Source organism: Megalops cyprinoides, chromosome 4 (genome assembly GCF_013368585.1).
Source record: "Megalops cyprinoides isolate fMegCyp1 chromosome 4, fMegCyp1.pri, whole genome shotgun sequence".
NCBI lineage: Eukaryota > Metazoa > Chordata > Actinopteri > Elopiformes > Megalopidae > Megalops > Megalops cyprinoides.
The window spans coordinates 45,402,637-45,428,451 of NC_050586.1; the positions used below are offsets into that span (position 1 = coordinate 45,402,637).

Consider the following 25,815-nt stretch of genomic DNA (forward strand, 5'->3'; position numbering starts at 1 on the left):
TGTTACCTTAGAATAGTTCTGAACACTGCATCATTGGTCAGAACTAATCCAATCATTTGATTATTTTACTCAAACCAGAGAACAACAGTGTGTGTTTTGCTTTTTGATATTAGTAACGTCTGGCTTTTGCAGAATCATTTAATACAGACTGCAGATAGGGTCTCAGAGTCTGATTTTAAAACTATTGTCAAACTATTCATCATCATTCTGTAAATAACTTACTTATTATTTTTTAGACATAACTGTGAGCCACATACAGTATTTAGTTAAAAGTTAAATGGTAAAAGGCAAAAATAATTCAGTCCAACATCCACAAGGAGAACATCCATAATTTCCATCTTTAGTAATGCAAATATATGAACTTAGCCTTAATAATTCTATGCTTTCTTTAATAAGATTTCACCTCCAACTTTTATTTTAACACTCGGGAAAATCGTGTGAATGTTTTAGCTGCATAAGTAACCATTTAGTGCTCTACAAGTGAGTGTTCCATCAATTCATTTGCAACCTTGTGAAAGAAGTCAGTATTTGGTAAAATAATGAATTTAAAATCAGGAGTACATTTTTATAAAATATGAATAGGTCAGCCATTTTTATGTCATATATGCATTGTTAAGAGCTATACTGTAGAATACACTTTGTGAATTACAAATATAAATACACAAATCACACAAAAGAACCTGGAAATAAATGATGTATTTACAAATGCATACAACATATTTTTACACATCAGTAACAAATATTCCTAGGATTTGGGTTTCATATTTGACTGTAAATGACTTCTTCACAAGATTCTATGGTTGTTTCTGCTGGATATTTGCCCTTTTTCTACATAAAGGTTCTCTTTCTTACTGCAGACCTTCATCTGACACAACTCTGCAAACAAGCATTTTTTTTTCTTCATAGTGTTGCATATTCCTCCATATGCTTGCACACTAAAAACACTCAAAAAGTGAAGTGGAAAAACAATCCCCCCATAACAGTCTTTCTGTGTATGTCTCATGAGTTTAAAGCCTCAAACCTGCTATGTTTGAAACAGGTCCACATCATGTGCTTTGGTTTGGCGAGGAGAGTCAATCCCTTGTGTAACACAAATACGTGGTGGTGAAAGCTGTCCTTTAGGTGTTCTGCAGCCCCATCTCATTACTTTTCCCGGGAGAGACAGTGAGGAGGGGCATCCTCTTCATAACCACTCCCTTCCTCTTGGTTGGTGTAAATCCCAGCTTCCCACCGTATCGCCATGTCGCTCTGCCGGCGTGTGACACGGGTGGCCTCCAGAACCTGCCCAGAACCGTAAAGGCATCAGTCAACCAACCAACCAATCAAACAACAGATAATCAGTCACTCCTGTCAGCACCAACAGAAATAAAGCATCTCAGAATACAGTGAATTATAGTTCAACATGTATGCTTTGGGTTGAACAAAATCAGTGTTGTCTCTGAATATGACAAAACGTTTAGGTGTACACAGACAAGTTACATGTGATGAATACTTACTGTTTGGTCAAGCCCAGAGTTAAGTATTTTAAAACAAAACAGACTTAATAAATTTTCTCATGCACCATTTGGGTGCATACGAATAATAATAACCCTCTTACAAGCTCTTGTAATGTCAGGACCACAACCATCAAATAAATAAAGAAACAAATCGTCTACAATTGTTAAACAATTCATCCACCTGCATTTGTCTCAGTGACTTTTCTGATATTCTTAGAGCAGACTATGAAAGAAACTGTATCATGGCCATTTATGGATTTTTTTTATTTCATATTTTAATTAATTTTTGAATGTTATTTCTAATATTGTTTTATTTAAATGTTTTTTTTCTTTTTACAGAAGTCCCCACTATGAAAGCCAAGAACTGTTTTAAACTTATATGTCAGAAAGTGCTATTTTGAAACGATGATAAACAAATCACCAAAAAAATGGCCTCCTCTATATATGCTTCGCTTAATCCAGGAGAGTTGCATTATCTGCAGGGTTTTGGTCCAGCTAAGCCTTTAACCATTTGCTTTAGCTCCCCTCTGTTATTATGAGAACAGTCATGTTTTCAGAAAAACTGGAATCCAGCTGGACTGATGCCCCCCAAGGCTGGAGTTTAGCAGCATAGCAGTATGGTGCCCTTATCATTTGAGCTGGGACAGTACCCTCATCTTTGAAGGGTCGACATAAAGTAGAGCAATGTTGAGCGGACACCCCTGTGGCCTTCTGCTATTGGTAGACTTACGCATTTACAGATTGGTCAAAATGGCAAAACACCTATGGGTAAAATGGAGCCTTACCCTAGCATCCTCCATCATATCTCGTCGCTTCACTTTGTGTGTCTCGTAGTCCTCCATCAGAGTCTGCATGAAATTTTTGGGACGCTGACCATTCTCAGAGCTGTCACTGCCCAGGTCTGGCAAAGAGGACGGCGAGGGGCCCTCCGAAGAGGATGTGGTGAGCGAGACACATTGGATCTTCTCAATCTTACCTGTTTGTAAAAGAGAAAATCAAGGACCACTGTAGATAAGGTCCAGATTATACTGGACCTTCTTTTCTGTTGCATCTTAATAATTTGACATCATTAAAAACATTGTAATTTAATTCAACATTACAAAAATTTACATGAAATTGTAACAATTATCAGAGGTTGTTGCTGTAAAAAGACTGATTGTATAGGAATTACTGTTTTACATCATGTATCATTTGTCTGGTTGTATATGTGTGTGTGTGTGTACACGCGCACTGCTGTACCAAATAAGCTTTGTTGTCATTCATCACAGCCGAAGACATGCTTCTTAGGCTACAGGCTACTCACTGTGAAGGCTAATACTTCAAAACGCAAGACTAATTCCACATAAGGCTGCAATAATTTATGATTTTAAAACTGGGGACACACATTCTCCAGAACTGAAAATGTAACAAAGTAGCGGGTATAACCTTTTAAAAATATGACATTTGCATATGCTGCTAGTGTCAGCTCACGTTATTACTTTCATTTGGCCTGCTGGGTTGCTGGCTATTAATTTCCTCTGCAGATAGCTTACTTGAGCTTAGCATTACTGTCATAATGACTCCCTTCAAATTTGATTTTATGGAGACTTGTCCCGTTTACTACAATGTTATGAAAGCCATTGCTGAGTGCCCAAAATAGAAACCCTTGATTCTAAAATGGCATTCATCTTTAGTCTTGAACATGGAAACAGGAATTCAATAAGGAGGAGCTATTCAACAAGCAAAGAGACAGAGAGAAAATCAATCAAAAAGTAGGCTAATGAACCTCAGATGACTGGAAGAGTCTATCATTGTGAGTGATATTGCAGAGGACTCACCTGGTGCTGTCTTCCCTGTGACAACCAGTCTTGTGGGCAAGCTGGTGGTCCTCTCCTTGTGGCTGGGGGCTGGATGTGGATTTTGAGCCTGTCGCTGCCTCTTCAGCTCCTCCTCACGCTGCTGGGTTGCCCGGATCTCCTCCTCAATGAGTGACAGTGTCTGCCGCTTATGGGAGCGCAGTCTGAAAGGTCCTGAGCTGACTTCAGCATCTTGCGGCCGTGTCAGGGTGGCTGTGCTTCTGAGCTCTGCAGCCTCGGAGTACTTGCTGAAGTAGCTGAACTCCTGCCTCTCCCCCAGTCGAGGGGCCTGGCTGCCTCCGATTGTCAGGGGCTGGAAGGTGTCATTGTGGACAAAGGAGGTCCTTGTGGGGACCTCCGGAACTATGTCCAGCTTCTCATGACCTGGGGACGATACCCTCAGAGGATCAAATTCGGATTTTTCTTCAGATAGGGGAAGTGGCTGCTTGATGGCACCTTCTATGTTTATCCCCTGACAGGCCTCCTCCACAGGTCCCTCACAGTGTTCCTCCTCCTCATGTCTCTCAGGCACAGAGAAGGATGCCTTTGGGGCCTGTAGTGATTGCCGATCATCACTTTGCTGGATGGTATTCTGGACTTCAGCCTGGCACTCCACCTGCACCTCTTCCAAGGTGGTCCCTGGGGAGGATGGGGACATGCTAGGCTCACTCTGTTCCCTGGTGCCCACATCCAGATTTTCATCAACAGGCGTGGTTGGAGCCTGTGGGGAAGCGGGGAGGGAGTAATCGCCCAGAGAGTTCCCCAGGAGGGCATTCGCAGCCTCATTGGAGACACTGCTGTCACTGACAGTGTCCATACTGAAGTCATTGGACAGGCACTCCTGTGCAGCTGTGTCCTGAGACTGGAGAGAGAGGTCATCAAGTCCAGAATCAATCTCCTCAAGGTGAAAGGAGTAGTTTGTTGGCATCAAATCATCATGCTTAGTTGGCTCCACAAGCTGGAGCTCCTTCTGGCAGGCAGAGAGGCCAGCCTCCTCTATCAAAACGTCTTCCTTGACACTTTCCACTAGTACAAATGACTGCTTGACTGATGCCTGATCCACAACTTTGGGCTTCCTCTGTTTTCTCTCCTCATACTTCCTGTGTGACTCAAGCTGGTCTGGATCCAGCTCTTCCTCTACTGACTTTATCTGACGTGGGTTCCACCATTTTGCAGCTATCCCGGGGTTTTTCTTCACAGCCTGGCTGTGTATCAGCTCCTGCCGCTCCCTCTCCAGCTCCTCCATTTCCTCAGGGTCCCGGACCTTCCGCACACGGATGAGCTCCTTCTCCGAGCTGCTGTCGAACAGCTTTGAGGGCTTCTTCTCTTCCTGGAATGCCCTGAGCTCAAAGCGGGCTGCTTTCTTAATTTTTGTCAGCATGGGTTCCTTGGAATCCTGACTTACCATCTCTAAAAGATCAGAGGGATTTCTGAAATAGCAATCTTGGCTGTCAGTAGAAGCAATTTGTGTGCCCTCTACCATGTTTTTACTGATGTATGCTGGTGGCATATCAGCAACAAGAGATGGTCCAGAGATGGTATTATTTGCCTTCAAGTCAGAGGAAGATGTTCCATTTGAATTCATTTTATCCACTGGAACATATGCATTTCCATCCAGCACCTCATCTAGGTAGTGAATTTCCTTGGCTGCATCGCTGTCCAGGGAGTCATGTCTGCTTATGAAGCCATTTTTGCTATTAGTGTCGGAAGTGTCTTTTGGGGCTTCAAGAAAAGGAACTTCCATTTCCATATTGCCTTTGCACTCAAAGATCAGACAGAATGGGGTCTAGAAAATACTTTAAGGTTCTCTCTTTCTTCAGCTCACTGTTTGCCTCCAAGAGTTTGGATGGGGATATCTGAAAGACATAAAAACTTCATTAGAAAATGATGAAGGCCTTTATTTACACACACACACACACGCACACACACATGCACACACACACACACACACGCTTTTTTCCAAATTAATTGAACAAGTCAATAAACATCATTCATACACATACACAGTCCATGTAATTGTACATCATGGTGAAAAGGCTGGTAATGTTATGAGCATGTAGATGATAATGTATTCTGCCTTTACTAGAACATGGAAGTAATTGCTAGCTTGGCAGATAGCTAAACAGGTTCCTTAATAAGCATCCAGGAGACAGCAGGTGAGTTTAGGATGTTGACTGTCAGAAGCACTGTGAAACTGAAATACAGAAATAAAGTAACAATTCACAAATTGTAATGTGTTTGACTCACTTTCACATTAACAAACACTGGATCATAAATTGCTATGCACAACACAAATACACATCATCATGTGTTGGGATTACCATTAATGTAGTGACTACAGCTGACTAACAATTCGCGTGAATGCTAACTTAACATTGGAAAAGCCATAGACAAGATAACGCGATTATCATCGCTATCGTCTTTAAGTTTACCGCACGAACAAACAACTTCTCCACATAACTATTACAGGTAAGTATCACATAAACCTGAGTATTTAAATCAAATATCACTGATTACTTACAGACATATGTTCTTTAGGGTTCAGACAGAGAAAAAATTAAGGGAAGGGAAAGAACAACAGCTGTGCTTGCAAAGCTTTTTCAGTGCAAGTCAAACTACGACAAGTCTACATGGATAAACAGCGTTGCACTGTCAACATTTTATCAACTCTCTTAAAGGGGCAGCACATAATGAATGCACTGACCTATGACCCAAGTGATCTAAGACATAAGTTATGTACACTGTTGTCTCTCAAGCCTGATGCTGGAATAGAATTGTTCAGTCTGACAGGGAAAGGATTCAAGTGATTCATGTATGTATGAAAGCATAGAATAGGTCACAACCAGTACAATGTCCCACCATTTGATTGTCTGTAAGGCTTCATTTACACATGGCCAATAAACGTTTGCACTGCACAGACAGGACAAAACAGCAAGCTCAAGAGGCAATCAGGGGAAACCCTAGCTGTTAAAGCATCATCTTGCCACGATCAATGTCATGCGGTGGTTCGGGCAGCCCGGGGAGTTGCGTGTGGGCAGGGCACTGTGTTGTTATATACAGATTAAAAGAACTGCATTTCCCATAATGCAAGGGGCATATGGGCAGAACACACAAGAATGTATGCAAACAAAGAGTTCGAGTAAAGGTTCACACAAAAACCCACACAGACCTGTGAGAGTGTGTCATTTAGAATGCACTACACGACATACCATGGTGTCAGATGGTAAAACCTGCGAGAAGAAAGAGGACTACATGCTGCTAAGAGACTTGTGAGCAAATTGGAGCAGTACAAAGGAGTGGACTACCAAAGCTACAAGCAAGCTAGTCGATGTTAGCGGCAGGTGCTAGCAGCGAAAGCGTGGGAGAATTCGGTGAAAGTGAGTGGAGAGACGTGCCACAATTACCGATGCTGCCGCCTTCGTCGAGAGGACAGGCTGCACAAAGAGCCACAGTCATGGATAAGCTAAGTCCACCCTCACCCATGCAGTTTAGTGGCAATCTCGCTGATAACTGGAAACGTTTCAAGCAGAGATTTGAAATTTATCTAGCTGCTAGTGGAGTGGGATGGGGAGATGAGAAAGTGCAAGCACAGATCTTTCTCCATGTAATTGGGGAAGATGCACTGGACATTTATAATAGCTTTCAAATTGAGCCAGAGAATCTCAATCTGGATACAGTGATGCAGAAATTTGAAGCACACTTTGTCCCTACCAAAAATATAACGTTTGAGAGATACAAGTTCTTCTCCTGTGACCAAAAGCCTGGCAATACTTTCCATCAGTACTTGGCTGAGCAATACACTTTGAGCAAATCATGCGAGTTTCAAGACCTCAGAGATTCGCAAGGGATTGCATCGTTTGTGGAATCGCAGACAATGGATGAAGAGAAAGATTGCTGCGAGAGAAAGACTTGACTTTGGACAGGACTGTTGATTTGTACAGGGCTGCACAGAGCTCACGCGCGCAAGTGAAAGAGCTAAGTAAAACAGAAATGGTGGTGCATGCTGTAAAAGCAAATGAGCAGCACAAGAAATCTCAGGCTAGACCAACTAAACAAAGGGGACAGAAAGTAATTGCAAGAAATGTGGAGGCAGTCATGCTCCAAGAACCTGTCCTGCCTATGGAAAGACCTGTAATAATTGTGGCAAAAAGAATCATTATGCCAGATACTGCACAGCTTGACACAAAGAGAAAGGTGCATACTGTAGATGAGGAACCAGAAGAATTTTTTGTAGATGTAGTACAGGCATCCAGTGCTGAAAAAGAGGAATAAATAGTACCAGTAACTGTGAATGAGACTGTTATTCAATTTAAATTAGATACGGGAGCACAGGTGAACTAGTTGTCATTGGAGGATTACAGAACACTCAAGGTAAAGAGTAAAATTCATCCAGTAAAGATAAAGGTGAGCAGTTACACAGGAGAAAGTGTGCCAGTTAAAGGCAGCTGCATAGCGACTTTTCAGCACAACGGCCAGAACTTAAAGGCACAGCTACTGATTGTGGAAAAGAAAGTACGCAGAAGTGAAACGGCCTTTCAAGTTGTGAAATGCCGCCTCGGCTGCCGGAGACCAGGAGAATGCCCTGTTGGTAGACGTCAGAGCCGTGAGGGGAGCTGCTACTGTGCTGTAGTCACGGATGAAGCGGCGGTAAAAGTTGGCAAAGCCGAGGAAGCGCTGCAGTTCCCGACGGGAGGTGGGGTGGGGCCACTCCTCCACTGCACGGACCTTCCGCCGGGCCATTTGTATGCTTCCTGCAGTGATAACGAAACCCAGGAAAGAGATGGTGTCTCGGTGGAATTCGCTCTTCTCAGCCTTGACATAGAGGTGATTCTCCAGCAGGCGCTGGAGAACACGACGGACATGCTGGACATGTTCAGGCAGGGAGCGAGAAAAAATTAGTATGTTGTCCAGGTAGACAAAAACAAACTCGTTCAGCATATCCCGTAGGACATCGTTCACCAGCGACTGAAACACGGCAGGGGCATTAGTTAACCCGAATGGCATAACCAGATATTCGTAGTGACCGGTGGAGGTGTTGAAGGCTGTCTTCCACTGGTGGTAGGCATTGCGGAGGTCAAGTTTGGTGAAGATGGTGGCCCCCTGCAGCGACTCAAAAGCAGAGGACAGGAGCGGGAGGGGGTAGCGGTTCTTAACAGTAATGGCATTGAGACCCCGGTAATCGATACAAGGACGAAGAGAGCCGTCCTTCTTCCCAACAAAGAAGAAGCCGGCTCCGGCAGGCGAGGAGGACGGGCGAATAATCCCAGCTGCTAGGGACTCCCGGATGTAGTGATTCATGGCCTCAGTCTCCGGCGGGGATAGGGAGTACAGACGCCCCCGAGGTGGTGAGGAGCCGGGAAGGAGGTTGATCACATAGTCATAAGGACGATGCGGAGGGAGCGGGGCAGCTCGGGACTTACTGAACACGGGCTTCAGGTCCATGTACTCCGGTGGCACTGCCGAAAGGTCCGGAAACTCCTCTCGTGCGTGAGCGACTGGTGACACAGGAGCTAGGGCCTCATGCAGACAGTGGGAGTGGCAGAACGGACTCCAGCCCAGGATCTTGTTGCCCTGCCAGTCGATGTGGGGGTTATGCCGCGCCAGCCAGGGATAACCCAGGACTACGAAGGCTTGCGGGGTGTCAATGATGTGCAACACTATCTCCTCGCGATGGTTGCCGGAGATGAGGAAGCCCACAGGGGGAGTGGCATGGGTTATACGGACCAGCGGGGCCCTGGTGATGGCATGGGCCTCCAGAGGCGAGTGCAGCGGGATGCGGGGAAGATGCAGGCGGGCCGCCAGGGTAGCGTTGATGAAGCTCCCATCGGCCCCCGAGTCAATCAGGACGGACACCGCGTGAGGCTGATCCTTGACGAGCAAGGTGGCAGAAAACAGGACGGACTTCAGGGGACTGGTGTAAGGGGGTGACGCTCACCTGTAATCCCCTTGCTACAGGTGAGCGCTGGCCTTTTGCTGGGCAGGTTGCCACGAAATGCCCAGGCTGACCACAGTGCAGGCACGCCCCGACGCTGATCCTCCTCTGACGCTCAGCCGGAGACAGGCGAGTCAGGCGAGTGCGGTCGACTTGCATCGGCTCCAGGGAAACAGGCGGTGGTGTAGCAGGGCTATGCATCGCTGGCATGGGCAGGGGCTCACGAGAGGGGCTCTGCGGTCCACTGGCTCCTCTCTCCCGGCGCCGCTGCGACAGGCGCTGGTCAATGTGGATGGCCAGATCCACCAAGGCGTCAAAGCTGACCGGCAACTCCCAAGTGACCAGCTCATCCTTGATGGCCTCCGAAAGGCCGTGGAGAAAGGTGTCGTACTGCGCCTCCGTGTTCCATCCACTGGAGGCAGCGAGAGTGCGGAAGTCAATCGCATAATCAGACACCAACCAGCGCCCCTGACGGATCAGGAGCATCTCCCTTGCAGCTTCGCGACCGTGTTTGGAGCAGTCGAAGACCTTCCTCATCTCCTCGGCGAAGGCGGCAAAGGAGTGGCAGAAAGGGGCGTCGGCATCCCAGACCGCAGTGCCCCACTCCCTGGCACGTCCCGTCAACAGGGTAATCATGTAGGCGATCCTCACCCGGTCCGTGGAAAACGTGGAGGGTTGGAGTTCGAAAACCAGGGAGCACTGGGAGAGGAACGACCGTCAGGTTCCCGGATTCCCCGCGTAACATTCGGGAGGTGGCAATCGGGGGTTCCCGGCTTGGGAGAGCTGGTGGGGCAGACGGGGGAGCTGCCACAGGCGGTGCGGGGCGGTTCTCCTGGCTCAGCTGCTGCAGTTGCAGAATTTCAGTGGATGCTTCTCAGAACGGCTTAGGAGCTGTCCTTCTACAGTTGCATGACGAGAACCAGTGGTCTATGCGTCTAGAGCTCTCACGAGAGCAGAGGTCGACTATGCACAAATAGAGAAGGAACTGCTGGCCAGCACATATGCATGTGAACGTTTCCATCAGTACATACTGTATATGGACAGACTGTCGAAGTTGAAAATGACCATAAACCATTGTTCGCCATCATGTCCAAGCCATTGACTGACTGTCCAATGAGGATACAGCGTATGTTGATACGGCTACAAAAATATGATGTGAAGATGACATATACACCAGGAAAATACATGTATGCTGCCGATGCTCTCTCAAGAGCAGTTGACAAACATGATAGACTTGACAAGGAGAAATGTGCTGATATACAGGCATATGTTGATATGACTGTGACATCACTGTGTCAAGTGAAAGAACTGAACAGATAAGACAATAAACTGAAAAGGACGAGACAATGACAGAGCTCAAGAAGATGATTACAAGAGGTTGGCCTGAACACAAAAGTCAGTGTCCACTACAAGTACATGACTACTGGACAAGCAGAATGGAGCTGTCAGTTGTTGATGACATTGTGTTCAAAGGCACCAAATTTGTAATTCCATCTTCAATGCGCAAAGACATGCTACAAAAGATACATGAAGGGCACTTGGGTGAAGAAAAACGTAAACGCAGGGCTCATGAAGTCATGTACTGGCCAAGAATGAATCAAGACATTGATTGGGAGCAGATTTGTTCAACTGCAATGGAAAGAGCCATATAGTTGTGACTGATTACTTCTCCAGCTACCCAGAAGTTGCAACACTGCAAGCAACATCTAGCAAAGCAGTCATTGCATTCTTGAAAACAGTCTTTGCAAGAAATGGTGTTCCATGTGAACTTGTATCCGATAATGGTCCACAGTTCGCAAGCTGTGAGTTTGCTGACTTTGCCAAAGAATGGGGGTTCCAGCACATAACATGCAGCCCACATTATCCTAGATCAAATGGCCTTGCAGAAAGCTCAGTGAAGGTAGTCAAAGGTCTCATGAAGAAGGCACAAGATGGTAAGGCAGACTTTCACCAGAGTCTAATGATCTATCGGAGTGCACCACTGCAGAATGGCCTGTCGCCAGCTCTAATGCTGATGTGACGATGCATACGCACCAATCTGCCAATACATGAAGACCTGTTGACACCAAAAGGAGCATACAAAGTCAAAATGGCAAAAGAAAAAGAAAAACAGAAACAAAAACAACAACATGACAAAAGAGCAAAGCACTTACGTGACTTGAAGCCAGGAGAACATGTCAGAATTAGAGATCACGTGACTGGCATCTGGAACATGCAAGGATTAATACAGAGAGAAGTGGCACCACGTTCATATGAAATCTAGACAGAACAGGGAGCATCTTTGGGAAGAAATCGTGTTGATCTCAAGCCACAAGTGTCAAGCCAGACTGGTGTGAAACAGCCTAAAAGTACACATCAAACTGAAGACACCACAAGTGATTTGGCTGACCAGACTTCTCAGAAACAAACTGCAGATTCTCAAAGTGTCAAACGTGGATAACTCACCTGCAAAAACACCTGGCAGACCAAAACATAACATTCAGCCTCCTAAGAGACTCATTGAAAGCTGCTGAACACTAGAGACTGTAAATGTGTTGACTATTGACGTGTTGAAATTAAAAAAAAAAGTTTGTGTTATGAGATATTGTGAGTTTAAGTGCTAAGACCTGTGAGAGTGTGTCATTTAGAATGCACTACACGTCATAACAGGCACAGCGTTTGTTCAATAATTGAATAACGAGCGAGTGATGCCGGGCGCAGTGTTTCGAAACGTATGCACTTCGGAAACTCGAAATAGCGTCGAAACGTCAGTATCGAGCGTCTCATCCCTACTTTTTGTTTTTTTTTCTTTGTATTAGGTTTTTGGGGGTTTTCTTTTTGTTCGGTTTGGTCTGCGTGTTTGTGTTCGTGTGGGACTTAAGCAGGGCGGAGGGTCGCCGGAGCAGAGAGCCGGAAAAAAGGAAGATTGTCAACCGCAGACCCGCCGCGGAGAAGCTGCTGCCCGGTGGTCGACTGGCGCAAACAGCAGGAGCGTCCGCCCTGCTTACCGTTGTGCTTCTCAGTTCTCTCTTCGCGTTTGCAGGAGTTGCAGAATGCGGCGAGGGAACAGATCGGAGAGGCAGTGTAATTCCACCCGGCAGCACGACTACGTGGAGCTTGGCGTCCGGACACCAAAAGACTCTAGTTTATGGGACACGAGGGTGTTTTGGGGGATTCTTTTTGAGAATTCTCTTGATTAGCAGATTTGTTTCTTTATTTTTTGGCGTTGCTGCTTGGAGAGGTGATCAGCAGCAACGCCTGTTTTGTAAAAGTGTGTGCGTGTATGTGTGAGCGTTCCCAGTGGCAGCCTGCGACCCCCACCTGGGTAGCCCCGTTGCGGGACTGACTCCCCTGGCCAGAGGGAAGTGCCAACCGCAGCTTGTGAGGGAATTGCAGTGCTTGCTGTCTGCCAGAGTGAGAGGTGACCACTGTGTGCTGTGAATTTGGAGAGTGTGCACTTACCTGTGGGGTTGTTGTGGGCTGACAGTGGTCGGGGCAGTTCGGTGTCCGGGTCGGTTAACCTGTGACATTCAACAAGCAGCTAACCCCACAAGTATGATCATAGTGAAGAAAATGGTGAAAAAGGAAAAAAATGGTAAAGAAACTGCCCCATTTTTGACTTAAGTGTAAGTCTTTTTTTATGAAGGAGAATCCTCCATCTTAAGAGTTTGTGTGGGATTGCAGATGCCCAATATGATTTACACTGTGCTTAATTTTTAAAATAAATTATCCTGCAAATATGAGTGCTGAACTGTAAATCACCTCAGCTGTATGCATAAGGCCAGATCAACATCTTAGTATAATTCATCTTTTGTCTTGTATTTACTTAATTTCCTGCATTTCTCCATAACACTTTCATTATATCTGAAATAGACTTCATTTCATTACTCTGGTAATGTATTACAAAAATATGGTTCAGACAGAAAACTAGATGATCAATGTTTATGGGAAAATTGAAATGTATGAAATGAGACTTTTTTGCCAATTACAAGCTGAATACAGACTAAAGCACAGGCATTATTGTATATCCTGCTGTAACCCCGTGGACGACTATTCTATTCACAATTCCAAGGCATGACAACTTAATCTTTCCAAGTCAAGTCTTGCACCATACTCCCTGCTGTCCATAACAGGCTGATGTTTTCTTTACTTGACCTAAGATTGCACAAGAAAGGTGCAGGGCAAAGCTGCAGAAGAAAGGTGAACAGCAGGGCAAAACTGCAGAAGCTTTGAACAACAGTGTATCTGAATTTCCCCTTATAGTCAGGTTCACAATGTTCTGATTGCAACCTTCATTGAAAATCTTCGGGGAGTTTATAAACTATACATTCAAAGTCTCTGTGTTGGCCATTTTGGACTTTCAAAATGGTGACCACCCATAACTTGTTTTTAGCTGGATCCCTCATGATAAATCAAATTGGCTTCTGAGTTAAGTGCTAACTGCATATTTTTCAAGCCCAGGAAACAAATGAGACCATTTGCAACACACTGAAGATAGAATCTGAAGCTGAACCTGCTTATAATGTGTTTTGTATCAGGTAAATAATGCTGTATCTCTTGTAGAACTTATGGACTTTCGACATGACCCCACCTGACAGAGAGTGAAGGAGAACTTAGATGAGACTGACAAAGGCTCACACTCCCATATCTGTTGAGTATCTGTGTGTCCAATCAACTTTTGTTTGAAAACAAAAATAAACCTAGAAGTATCGTAATTTATTTGGAGAATATTTTCATATACTTTTCTGTAATGCTCAAGTTTTAAGGCTACATTGAAGTCAGCATTAAAGAAATTTGTTTTGTAATTTTGACTACATACAGAGCTCTCATACCGCTGTAGTTAATCACTATAAACTATATCAATTTATTAAGACAATATATTTACACAGGCATATCCTGTGAAACTTGTAACCATCATTGCTTTTTGCTTGTAGGTCTTTAATTAGTATTATGTGACACTTTGTAATTGTTATGGTTTGAATACCAGGTTCTTGGAGTTAGAGACTTTAAAAACTTAGCATGGCCACACCAGCATGTGCCTAAAAGAGACTGGCCAGTTGGTGTTGCAGCCAAGATTAGATTCTTACCCTACTTTGTTGTCTGCAATCAAAGAGCGAGCATCACTGAATGAAGATTGCAGATGTGGACGGGATGGTACTTATCCAGAAGCTTTCAAAAAAACCAACAATAGTTACAGAGCGAGATCTTAGCCATATTTTCTATGGAAGACTTATGAATCTAACACAAAACTTTGATGAGGTAATTCTTGTGTCTGACACATCCAAGCCTGATTCCTTGAAGAGTACAACAAAGCAGACAAGGCGCCAGGGAAAGGATCTTGTCCAGTACAAAGTCAGAGATGAGACAAGTATCAGGCATATAACCATGAACAGATTCTTATCCCATGAAAAAACCAAAGCCGATTTGACTGAGTACTTGGCAGCAAAGACTCTGGAATACATCCAAAATTCCCCTAAGTTGGTCATCACCTCAGCATCTGGTCGCACAAAGAGCAACAAAGATGTTGGACGCTTCAGCAAAAACAACCATGAGGAAGCTGACACCTTAATGATCTGCCTTGCTGTATCTGCAGCAAGATGAAACTGCAGATGTTCGACTTACTTTTTTCACTCCTGACACAGATGTCCTGATTTTGGCAATAGCCAACTATGACTTGTTGCCAAAGAACACTGCAATCTCGATGGCATCAGGTGTTCTGCAGATCCAACCATTCTGGGATATTTCTCGGTCCAGAAAAAGCAAAAGCATTACCTGGCACTCCATGCATTCTCTGGTGCTGACAACACTGGAAGGTTTGCAAGAGTGGGTAAGGCAACATGGTTCAAGTTCATTCGAAGCTGAGGATGACATCATTGAGAGCTCTGAGGATGCTTTCAGATGACTCCAGAGTAACGGAGGAACAACAGAAACGCTTGGCTAGGTTTGTGTGTGCTGCCTACTGCCCAAAAAGGAGTCCAAATAAGAAAACATTCCAGAGCTGTGATGGCACATTTTCCTGGCAAGTAGAATGGCAGAGGAGTGACAAGCTACCACCTACAAAGGATGTCTTGAAACAGCATATTGGTAAGGTACATGTGCAAACTTGAGTTGGAGGCCAGGCAAGCGTTGAGCAGCAAGTGCCTTGTGGATCCTCTGCAAAATGGCTACTAACCACTGATGTACTACCAGCTCCTAAGGCCATCATTGAAAATGGTGAGATGCCACTGCAAAGGAGATTGTTCAACACAAAGATGTTCCTGTAGGTCAAGAAACTTACAATACACTGACCCGCACAATGTGAGGACGACGAGGACTCAAGATCTGAAAACCGGGGATTCAGATGACAGTGATGCTGAAGATGATGAATGAGATTATGAGTTTACAGACAATCACTAACAAAAGTTTAAGTTATAAATGGAATGGTTGAATTTCAAGATGTCTTGACATATAGAGGAAAATTTGTGTTGTATTTGTTACAATCCATTTGTTATGGATGCTTGAATTTTTATGTTAAAATGATGTTTTTAGATTAAATATCTTTAATTTATATTATATCCAAATGATTTTCCTTAGTTTATGTGAATTCCTGAATAAATAAAATGTATGTTTAACCACTGAAAGTAAACACCTGCATAGCTTGGAACCTGACATTTTGAAAAAAAAAATGTGTTTTGAACATTTTTAAAATCCAAAATGGCCACCATAGAGACTTTGAGAAAAATGGAAAGATTAGCTTTCATATTTTTTTTATGTTCTAGACAATTACAAAAAACGTATAGTTTATCAAGCTCCTGAAGAAATTTGAATTAAATACATAACGACTGGACTATTAACTCTCTCTGAAGCCTACTTGGCATTGTGTTGCTTGCCTGTGATTCATTATTAACTTGAGGGAAGAATCATCATTTTAACTGCATTTGTTCAAGTACCTGATTTCTGAGGAATTATCCCTTTAACTGTTGGTGCAGTGGTCAGAAGAATCAGTTTGCACGAGGGAAAGAAATGTGGATTTGAATCCATACTGTAGTCATTGACGGTACTAGACAGATATACTGTTCAAGGATCTATATAACAAGATCCAGCCCAGGTCAATATTTCTCTCTAACCACCCTGGTTCATTACTTACCTCATGTTACAATCTGTACATGTTTTTTTCTCTTTTCTGCACTAAAAATATGTGCTTGGCTATACCGAGGCCTTCATCGCTTGTATTTCTATGGACAAAAAAAGTATATATCTCATGACCTTCAGTCATAAATTCTTTCTGAAAAGTGAATGTAGTTGGCAATCGATCATGTACTGTAGTTTTGCTAGGTAATATATGCATAGCTCTACAATTACAATTGCCACTCTTAGTGGAACACACAACACATGCTCTAGGATTTGTTTTGTTCTATTTCCTGTCTCTCCCACCCTTAGAAGTTTTTTCTATGCTTGATATGGTTTTAAATGCACTATATTGTCCCCTACAGACAGGCCTAGTTTGATTTGTTTAATTTCAGTCATACACTGTAAACATACAAAAGGGACATTTTCTAGGAAAAATAAACTGTTTATGTCTTATTGACTATGTAATGATTATCTGGTCTGGAGTAAGGCCAAACTTTTCCAGTAGTTCCTACATGCCCAAAACACCAGGAAACCAGTTTTCCAAAGATAGACTAGGTGTCCAAATACTTTTTAGAATGAATATGCTGTTTATCCATTCATGAACCATTTCCACAAACCAGTTCTATCAATGTGCTGCCAACAAGCCACATTCCTACTTACTGTGAGAACAATAATAAATATAACTGCAAGCAGCGATACAGGGGCCAAGCACAATGAGGGCCTGTTTTGCTACAATACCACTTTCAACAATCAAAAATCTACAGATAACTGTTGTGAGGCATACCCTCACTATGCTCTGACTCAATTTTGGTGAAGACTGGAGAACATTTGTGGGAGGAGTAGCAGAAAAATTGTTTTCATTAAAATTCAAAATGGCAGACATTGAAACCATTATGTGTGTAACTTTGCATTACTGAAGGAATCAGAAGAAGAAAGAATTATGATTTCAGGCGGTGCAATTCAAAAGATATGTTAAAATATCAGTTATATGCAATAAGTGTTATTGCATATAACTGATAATTGCATATAAGTGTTATAGCACCTCCTACTGGTCAAATGACACGAAAACGTTTGGGCACCCTCAGGGCATAGTCACAAACATAGGCACCAACTTTGGTGTCCATACACAAAAGCATTGCCGAGATATGACCTCACTACCTGTTTGGCGTCTTTGCTGTTGACTTTGTTAGCGCATTACTGGCAAATTCTTTCCATAAACAAAAAATGATGGCTAACTTTTGTGTGGCACGGTCTCAATATGCTCTGACTCAATTTTTGAGAAGATTGGATACAATTTGTGGGAGGAGTAGCGAAAAGACTGTTTTCATTAAAATTCAAAATGGCAGACAGCCAAATATTGTGGAAATGAAGGTTTTATGTCTGTTCAACTTGACATGACTCAAGTAATCAAAAGAAAAAAAGAATCATAATTCTAAGCTAAAGACATCAAAAATTATAAGCACAAATTCAATTGTTTTAGTTATAGCACCAACTAGTGGTGAAATGACACAAAACTTCTTGGACACTCTCAGGACTGTGTAGGAAGTTGATATACCAACTTTGGTGTGAAGACACAAAAGCATTGCCGAGATAGGACCTCACTTTGTTGACACCTGTTTGGTGTCTTTACTGTCAAACTGATTTGCATGTTACGGGCGAACGCTTTGGAATATCTAAAATATTTGGATAATTTTTATGACGCATGGTCTCAAGATGATGTGTACCAAATTTGGTAAAGATTGGATAAAATTTGTAGGAGGAGTAGCGAAAAAACAGTTTTAGTTAAAAATTGAAAATGGCGGAAAATCCAATATGGCGGACTTTGATGGCAATGGGTGTGTTGGACTCGGCTTGACCTAAGGAATCTAGGAAAAAAGAATTTTGAAAAAATTCCAACAGGGTCAGGAGTTATGGCCAAAAATGTTAGCTGAACTTTGACCTGATGGTGGCGCTAGAGGGCTTGATTTACTGACCCCAACATTGGTGAGTGGACAGCTGGGACTGTCTATGAGTGTGCCACGTTTCATAAAAATTGTACGAACAGATCTATGGGCTGCCATAGACTCCCATGGCAGAAAGTATATTAGTGAAGAATTCTAACAATTACAATAGGTGCCTAGCACTTTCAGTAAAAAATAACATTAACATTTATAGTGATAATTAAACTTTTTAAACAAAATACAACTAATCATCCCTCCTTCATAATAATGTAACATAATAGCACTAACATAGTAATGATCTTAGATACAAGTCCTGAAGAGACTAAAGCTGTCGTGTCATCACCATTCCACACTTACAAGTCATTTATCTGGAAGAGGCGTGACACTCACAATAATCATTAACATTCTCTATCAAGTGAGATCATTGCAAGTAAATATGCCAGATTCTATGTGTGCGGGTGTGTCTGTTCTGTTATTGATTGTCCCTATTACTTAAAAGTCCAAACTATATTTCAACATATATTACTGTAAAACAGCATGATTTAGTAGAGACAGCATTATCTTCATTAGTCACAGAAATCATTTTACCATCATGTTAAATCCTCATCTGTCTTTTGACTTGGGTGTGTAGGCTCAGCACTTCTCAGAAATGTTGTGGGAGCCACAAATATTTGGAATGCTGGGAAGAGACGTGTACTTCTTCCAGAAGATGCATTTTTTAGCTATGATTGTGAGGAGAATGGACTTTTACTTTGCAAAATTACGAAAGTGACTTGCTTTGACCCAGAGGACATGTGTGTACTGTGTGGTTTTTGAAGTTCCAGAATTGACATTTGACACCAATTTGTCTATTTTTTCTGTGTTCTGGTGAAAATGTTATAGGAAAGTAATGTTTAAGAATCTGGTAATTATAATGCGTTAAAAATACTTCTTTTACAGACACAGTACACATTTAAGGAGATATTATTGTATAATTATGGAGTTATTTAGATAAGCATTTAATTCAGATATGCATTTAAGTCACCAAATACACTGTAGGCAGGCCTACTTGTTAAACACAAAACACTCTTAAAAGTGCTGGAGTGGTAATGGCAAACAATGAATAGACAGAAATTGAGTTGACAAAAACTCATGGCAATGCGTTCAGACAACAGAATGTGGGATCTGATTGTAAGCAGCTTGTTCTACTTGGCTGGCACCAGAATAATTGAATATATTCAATATCATAGGAGGAGGTGAAACAGTACAGAACACGTGCAAAGCAATTAACTGTATGCCTGGAATTAGCCCGTAACAGGATGTCTTGTATGCCTCACCATTCTGGTATTTCAATGTTTATTTCTGCAGGTGTACTATATGTCCATTACATTAGTCTCGGATATGCAGTATCTCACATTTTATTAGTCTTACTGGGAACAGGAACAACAATTAAAAAAAACCCCCAAAACAATGACCTGAATACGAGACCTACATGAATAACAGAAACTGTACTTTTATTGTACAGTTTCTAACAGCACGTGTGACTTATGCTTTAAAGTGGGTAAAACAGCCACAAGGTGAACAATATGTAAAGCTAGTGCTTTGACCCCTTGCTAATGAAACAGTCATGCTAAAAAATCACCCTTTCAAGAAGCAGCTTTCTCAAAACATCAACTCAAGGGAGCCCATCCACTTGTCTTAGACCCTAGCCTTCCTGACCCCTCTGAGGTCCCAACAATGATTTGGTCAACAAAGGAAACTGACCCCTGGGTCTCTTTGTGTCGAAAGAATTGCACAGTGTGCAAAGGAAAGGTGTGGCCCTCATACTTGGGGTGTTGCATAATGGTCAGCCACTTCATTTTGTTTTCCATCGAGGCTTACACGTACACATGTACGTGAGCACATAGCGTACACACAAACTTACGTGTGCATGAGTGAGCACACATAAACACACATTTAGTGGAAAACAATGTCATCAGAACAGGAGTAAATAAGTAAATAACAGAAGAAAAATAATTGACTGCAAAAAAGGACATCTGTGCGGTGTAGTGGTAAGGAGCAAGGCCCCTAACCAAAAGGTTGCTGGTTTGATTCCCAGTTGGGGCTCTGTTGTTATACCCTTAAGCAAGGTGCTTAACCCAAATTGTCTCAGTAAATATCCAGTCACTTTGGATAGCAGCAAATATAATATAATAATATATATAATAGGAACAGGAATAAATAACTGTTTCCTCACATATAACCAGTTTTCTGTATGATTTGGCACATTGGTAACATTCTGACACGTAGGTCTCATTCAGTTGGCTATGAACAGTTGAGCTTCAAGTCTGGTCATAACATACTTACTCATTATTAACTTACTCATTATTATTAAAGGAAAGGTAATAATGAAAATACAAGATTTGTCCTCCTCTATCATCCTCTCTCTCTCTCTCTCTCTCAAAGATTTCAGCGAGTAAAAAATGTTCTTGTGTACTGTAGACCATAGCTTTAATATAACAACATGGAAGCTGATGAGTCAAATAAACATCAAGGATTATGAAAAAATATTCCACTCTTTTTGGCTAATTCTCTGGGGTCCTACTTGTATTGTCTGTCTTCTTTAGATCAGCTACATTGTCTAATGTTTCACTTTATTCCCCTTACATTCAATAGCATGAGTCCATGGATAACCATTATAATGAATAAAGCAGGAAAGCATTTCTTGATATTTGGCACATATAGGAGTGGGTTGATATGCTATGGAGCTCTGTTATTGGGCAGTCTCTCATAAATATTTTTTTTTTCTTAATCTGAACAGCAGGGCAGCAGTTCAAAGCTGAATGAAATTTAGACTCGTTTTGTACTCTACCTAGCCAACATGTAGCTTACCTTCCATAAATTCATAAATAAAGACCTGCGCTTGGCACTGTGATGCATTCCACTCAAGCACACCCTGAGGCACGACACCAAGGCATTCCCTTCATACCAGTCTACACTCCATCTGTGCAGCGGCACCACTGGGAGACAAGGACAGTCACTACCCCTCTGCCCTCTGAATTAATAAATTGAATGACAGACCTCTGAGTATATGTGTGTGTGTGTGTGTGTGTGTGTGTGTGTGGATGTATGTGTGTATGTATGTGTGAAGAGGATGTATGTGAGTGAAAGAGAAAGCAGTATGAGTGTTGGGAGAGAGAAAGCAGAGACACAGCATGTGTAAGTGAAAGAAAAAGTGCACAGTGTGTGTATGTGTGTGTATGCTGAGAAAAGGAAAGTGGAGATAAATGATGTATGTGACTGAAAGAAAAAGAGCAGTATGTTTGTATTGGAAAAAAGAAAGTGGAGAGAGAGGATGTGTGTGAGTGAAAGCACAATATGTGTGTATGTGTGTGTGTTAAGAAAATGGAGAGACAAGCATGTGTGTGTGTACTTACAATGGTATGCATGTGAGCGTCTGTACGTCTGTGTGCTCTGAATTAACTGTCTGTCTTTTATCACGGGCCTACCACCCCCCCCCCCCCCCCCCCCCATCACCTTGCTTCCTGAGTGTGACTGCAGCTGAGAATCCTGATGGCCTTTTACAATGTCCCACATTCCCTGCATGGGCACTTGTCCATTCATCAAATCTGGAAGTGTTTGTATTCTTTTCCAGGTTTTCCCTCCACATGCTGGCCTGTTGCTCAGCCTTTGAAAGACTTTTGTAATCATTTGAAGTCAGCATGGTTTACCTGGTCACATGCTAGTCACTTATTTTTTTTCCAGACAGCCGTATCCGCATGAAATACATGGCTAACATCCTCTTTGCATGCAGCTGGATATTTGCTGAGAGGCTTCCTAAGCAGCTCACTTAAGGGTACAACAGGGCACACCTGGAATTCACATTAGAAGTCCAGTTTCCCTAATCATGGCACACTTTGTTGAGCCTGTTACAAAATAATTTCATTCCTATAGACTTCATTCCTCTCTGCCACAGGCACTGCAGAAAATAACACTTTCTCTGGAAGTACAAGCAGACCCATGCCAGCTTTCAGTCGGTTCTCATGCGAAACTTAGTGGACCACGATGACACAGGCATCAGTCAGCATTGCTGCTAACACAGCAGAGAAAAGCAAACAGCAGAGAAAAGAATGCAGAGCTACTCAGAGGAGACTCAAATGTCATGTTTTTAGACTTACTGCCATTGAAACCCAGCGCCATTAGAGTTAACCACATTATTCTACCATTTTTATGTACATCATCAAAGGGCTGTAACTTGACATGAGAGAATCTTGAATTATTTAGGCAACGTTCTGGGAGTTTTTGTCTGTCTTTTATCAACCATATCAGACTAGAACACTGAATCTAGTAATCTGAGTTTTACTCACAATCCTGAAACTTTGAAGTCCATACACCCTCCTGGTTATGTTTTGAGAGGAACACAGGGACACTATGTCACCAGAGCAGACTCACTGGAAACAAAACTCCCCGGGATACTCCCGTCCTGTTATTGCATGGAAAGAGAGAGTCATGCTGGGTCTCACTCACCCTGCATCACCGTGGTCCCGCCTCAGCTCAACACCGCTCGCTGCCTACACAATGCCTCTCCTCTCCTCTAGCTCCTGCAGATAAATTCCTTCCCCTGCCTTTTTGCAGCCTATGACATCATGGGCCGAGGGGCCGGGCAAAAAAGGGAAGGCGCCCTTTCCTTCCAGATCCATTCACACAAAGACCCACTGTGCCTCCAGGCCCCCTTTCCCTTTAGGCCCGCCTATCTGGGCGCGGGTCAGACACTCTGTCACTGTCATGGGCCTCTACATGGGGGGCAGCGGCCCGTGTTCAGCTCCAGTGAAAAGAGGGTGCGGACGTTGTGGGGAGGGGGCTATTTCCTTAGCCCACAGAAAACTCTTGCATTCTTGGTCTCAATCACTTAAACACCAGTAACCAAACAGCTAACACATACGCTAACCCCTCTGTTAGTCTGATGTATAAGACGTCGGTGTTTCCTCTGTCCTGATGGTGTCAGAGGGTAGTAAGCTCAGCTCATGTCACTAAACAGAAAGAGAAGCAGGTGGGGTGTCCTGGGCCCCCCTATTGACATTTGACTCATGAGAGAAGTGTTAAAATGTGTTCCTAAACAGCTGTTTGTATGCTGATTTTTCACTTTCACTTTTACTCAACTGGTATTTTAATAAACGTCTTCTTTTTTGCAAATCACACATCACAGCTTTGTTTTATTAGGTGCCTCCACACCCATTAAATTGTTTTATTTTAGTGCCATTTATTTTAGCTGGAAATTCACAGATTTACCTATAATTAAAACCTAATTGGACCAAACTGAAAGGAATTAGAAACGACCATACACACAGCATTCTGGAAAACTGAGTTTGACATTCTGGTTTTGACACAACTCATGTGGGTGCAAACTGTTACAGAGTCCTTAAATAGTTTTAATAACATACAATAAATATGGCATTTTGTAAGTTACAATGTATGACAAAATATCAGTGAGTGGCTTTTTTTAACTGGGGAAGAAAGCATTTGGCCTGACAGAAAAAAACCTCAATTCAATTTAAACTGGAAATTTAAACATCTATTTTTACACATTGACTGTAACACAGACGCTTTATGTAAACCCGCCTGTGTGCCCACTGAGCCAGACCTACAAAAGTGTGCCTGCCGCATAAATGGGAGGAATGGCTACACAGGCTGCTGATGTTGTAGTTTCAGGCCAGGGGTATGGTTTCTTCCTGTCTTTTCAATTCAGAAGCCTAATTAATAAGACAGTTTCTCAGAGTTTTTCTTTCTTTTCTTCTTTTTTTGTAATTATTACAATGAACTAAAGTATCATTTAAGCTACCACAAATTTGGTCATATCTAAGTATTTCTCAAAGTCTTAACAGTAATCCACATTTTATACTGTGTATACATTACTGATCCTGCTTCGTTTTGGCACTGGAAAGGGGAATAAATGAGGGCTGGGGGAGGGGTCTCCTCATGAATGGGTTTATCACTACTGTCTCAGCTTTAGGAGACCATACATTCCCAGATGGGCATTGCAGGTCTATATAATGTACCATCTGAGGAGTTATAGTGCTTTTTTTTGCTCAGTGTGGAGTCAGAAAACCTTTTCTTTATCTCTATGTGCCTTCACAGTAGAACAAACATAGATTTTCTTAACAGGTACTGCACGTCTGACTGACCTGTGGTTGGTTTTGTAAAGCTTATAGGCTTATTTCTAGAAAATGCAAACTTTGTACATTTTCAGTGACAGTGTTACAGCAAACTGCTGCGTACAGCCCAAGGTGTCCTTAAAAGAGCATATTTAAATTATAAAGGAGGCTGATGGCGGGCAGCGCAGGAAATGGGGTCATCCAGGAGACAGTGCGCCATATAATGCCCTCAAGGCCATCCAGCACGGAGGCTGAGGATAGTTGTAAAATAGGTGCGCTCACTCAGCTCCTTGTTTTGCTTTGGGAACTTGATTATTCCGGACATCTCAAATGGGTCTTTGTTAGCCTGCTTTCCTGTCCCATGGGGTGGCTAGAAATAGTACATGTCGTGACAACTCTAAAATTGGAAGGCTGGATACTGCCACCAGTTATTTGTAGATAACAGTTCTGGTTGAGGACAGCATTCTTAGGATTTCTTATTCATCTAGAATGGCTCACTAACTTCTTGTAACTGTGGAAAGAATATTCTCACAAAAGGATGTACGTGTTTAAGATATTCTTACTCGTTGTTGCTGTGTATCATCATCAGGGCATCACACCTTGTAAATGACATAGTTGCTTTGTACCTTTCCTTCACTAGAACCTACAGTTTGATCCCTTCTTGTCCCAGAGCAGGAAGGTTTTTTGGGAAGGTAACATCAGCTTTCACTATGATTCCCAAGGTGACTAGATTAGACTTACCCTCATGCGTTTCTTCAAGTATTTGGAGAAGTTACAGAGCAAGAGCAAAAGTGCATTTTTATGGTGCCATAAAGATGGTCAGACAATTCCTAATTAATCTGTTAATTTAATTTAATACTGAGGGTTAATTCTCAGTTAATACTGAGGGATACATTGTCCTTTGTTTCAAGTAGAAGCAACTGGCTTGATGATGCAAATGTGATTCCTAGGTGATTCCTAGATTCTTGCTGTTGTAGTAAGCAAATAGATAATGTACCCAAAGGGTAAAAAAAAGAACTTCCTGCCCTCAAGACAGAAACTCTAACAAAGGGATGTTAGAATCAAAACAACTACCAGAATGCTACTGTTTATTGGAGGAAGGGGATCCTACAGGCAATTCTGGTAAGGGAAGGAAATTGCATTATCACCAAAACAAAATTCAGGTATCTTGCTTAGTAGGTAATAGAAGAAAAAATGTCAATGTATGTCAAAAACGATGAAGGCATGAAGCAGATATGTCATTCCTCCCTGCCATTGCCGTCTTATATTACCTCCTGACAAAACATTCCACTGTGGAATTGTGGGATTTGCCTATATGTAAATGTTATATTGGCAAATATATCCCCTGCTTTAGAGCCAACTTCTTACATGTCAGAGATGGAGGAAAGTCTGATTGCAAAATGCTAGAGAAGA

At 42.6% G+C, this 25,815-nt stretch overlaps 1 protein-coding gene across 3 annotated transcripts; it reads right to left on the reverse strand.

Moving 5' to 3' along the window:
- Positions 1 to 759: 759 nt before the first annotated feature.
- On the reverse strand, positions 760 to 22,845 carry LOC118775948 (A-kinase anchor protein 2-like). Of its 3 annotated transcripts, XM_036525932.1 has the most exons (5): positions 22,778 to 22,814; positions 11,417 to 11,468; positions 3,314 to 5,187; positions 2,282 to 2,472; positions 760 to 1,281 (listed from the first exon to the last, which is right to left on the reverse strand). In XM_036525932.1, exons 3-5 carry the CDS (start codon positions 5,079 to 5,081, stop codon positions 1,144 to 1,146), a joined length of 2,097 nt encoding a protein of 698 aa, XP_036381825.1. In that variant the 5' UTR covers positions 5,082 to 5,187; positions 11,417 to 11,468; positions 22,778 to 22,814; the 3' UTR covers positions 760 to 1,143. The 3 variants fall into 3 exon arrangements, 2 of the variants coding, with proteins under 2 accessions (XP_036381825.1, XP_036381824.1); XM_036525931.1 differs by lacking the exon at positions 11,417 to 11,468 and having other exon boundaries at positions 22,778 to 22,845; XR_005004897.1 differs by lacking the exon at positions 11,417 to 11,468 and having other exon boundaries at positions 1,205 to 1,281; positions 2,282 to 2,501; positions 22,778 to 22,845.
- Positions 22,846 to 25,815: the final 2,970 nt, after the last annotated feature.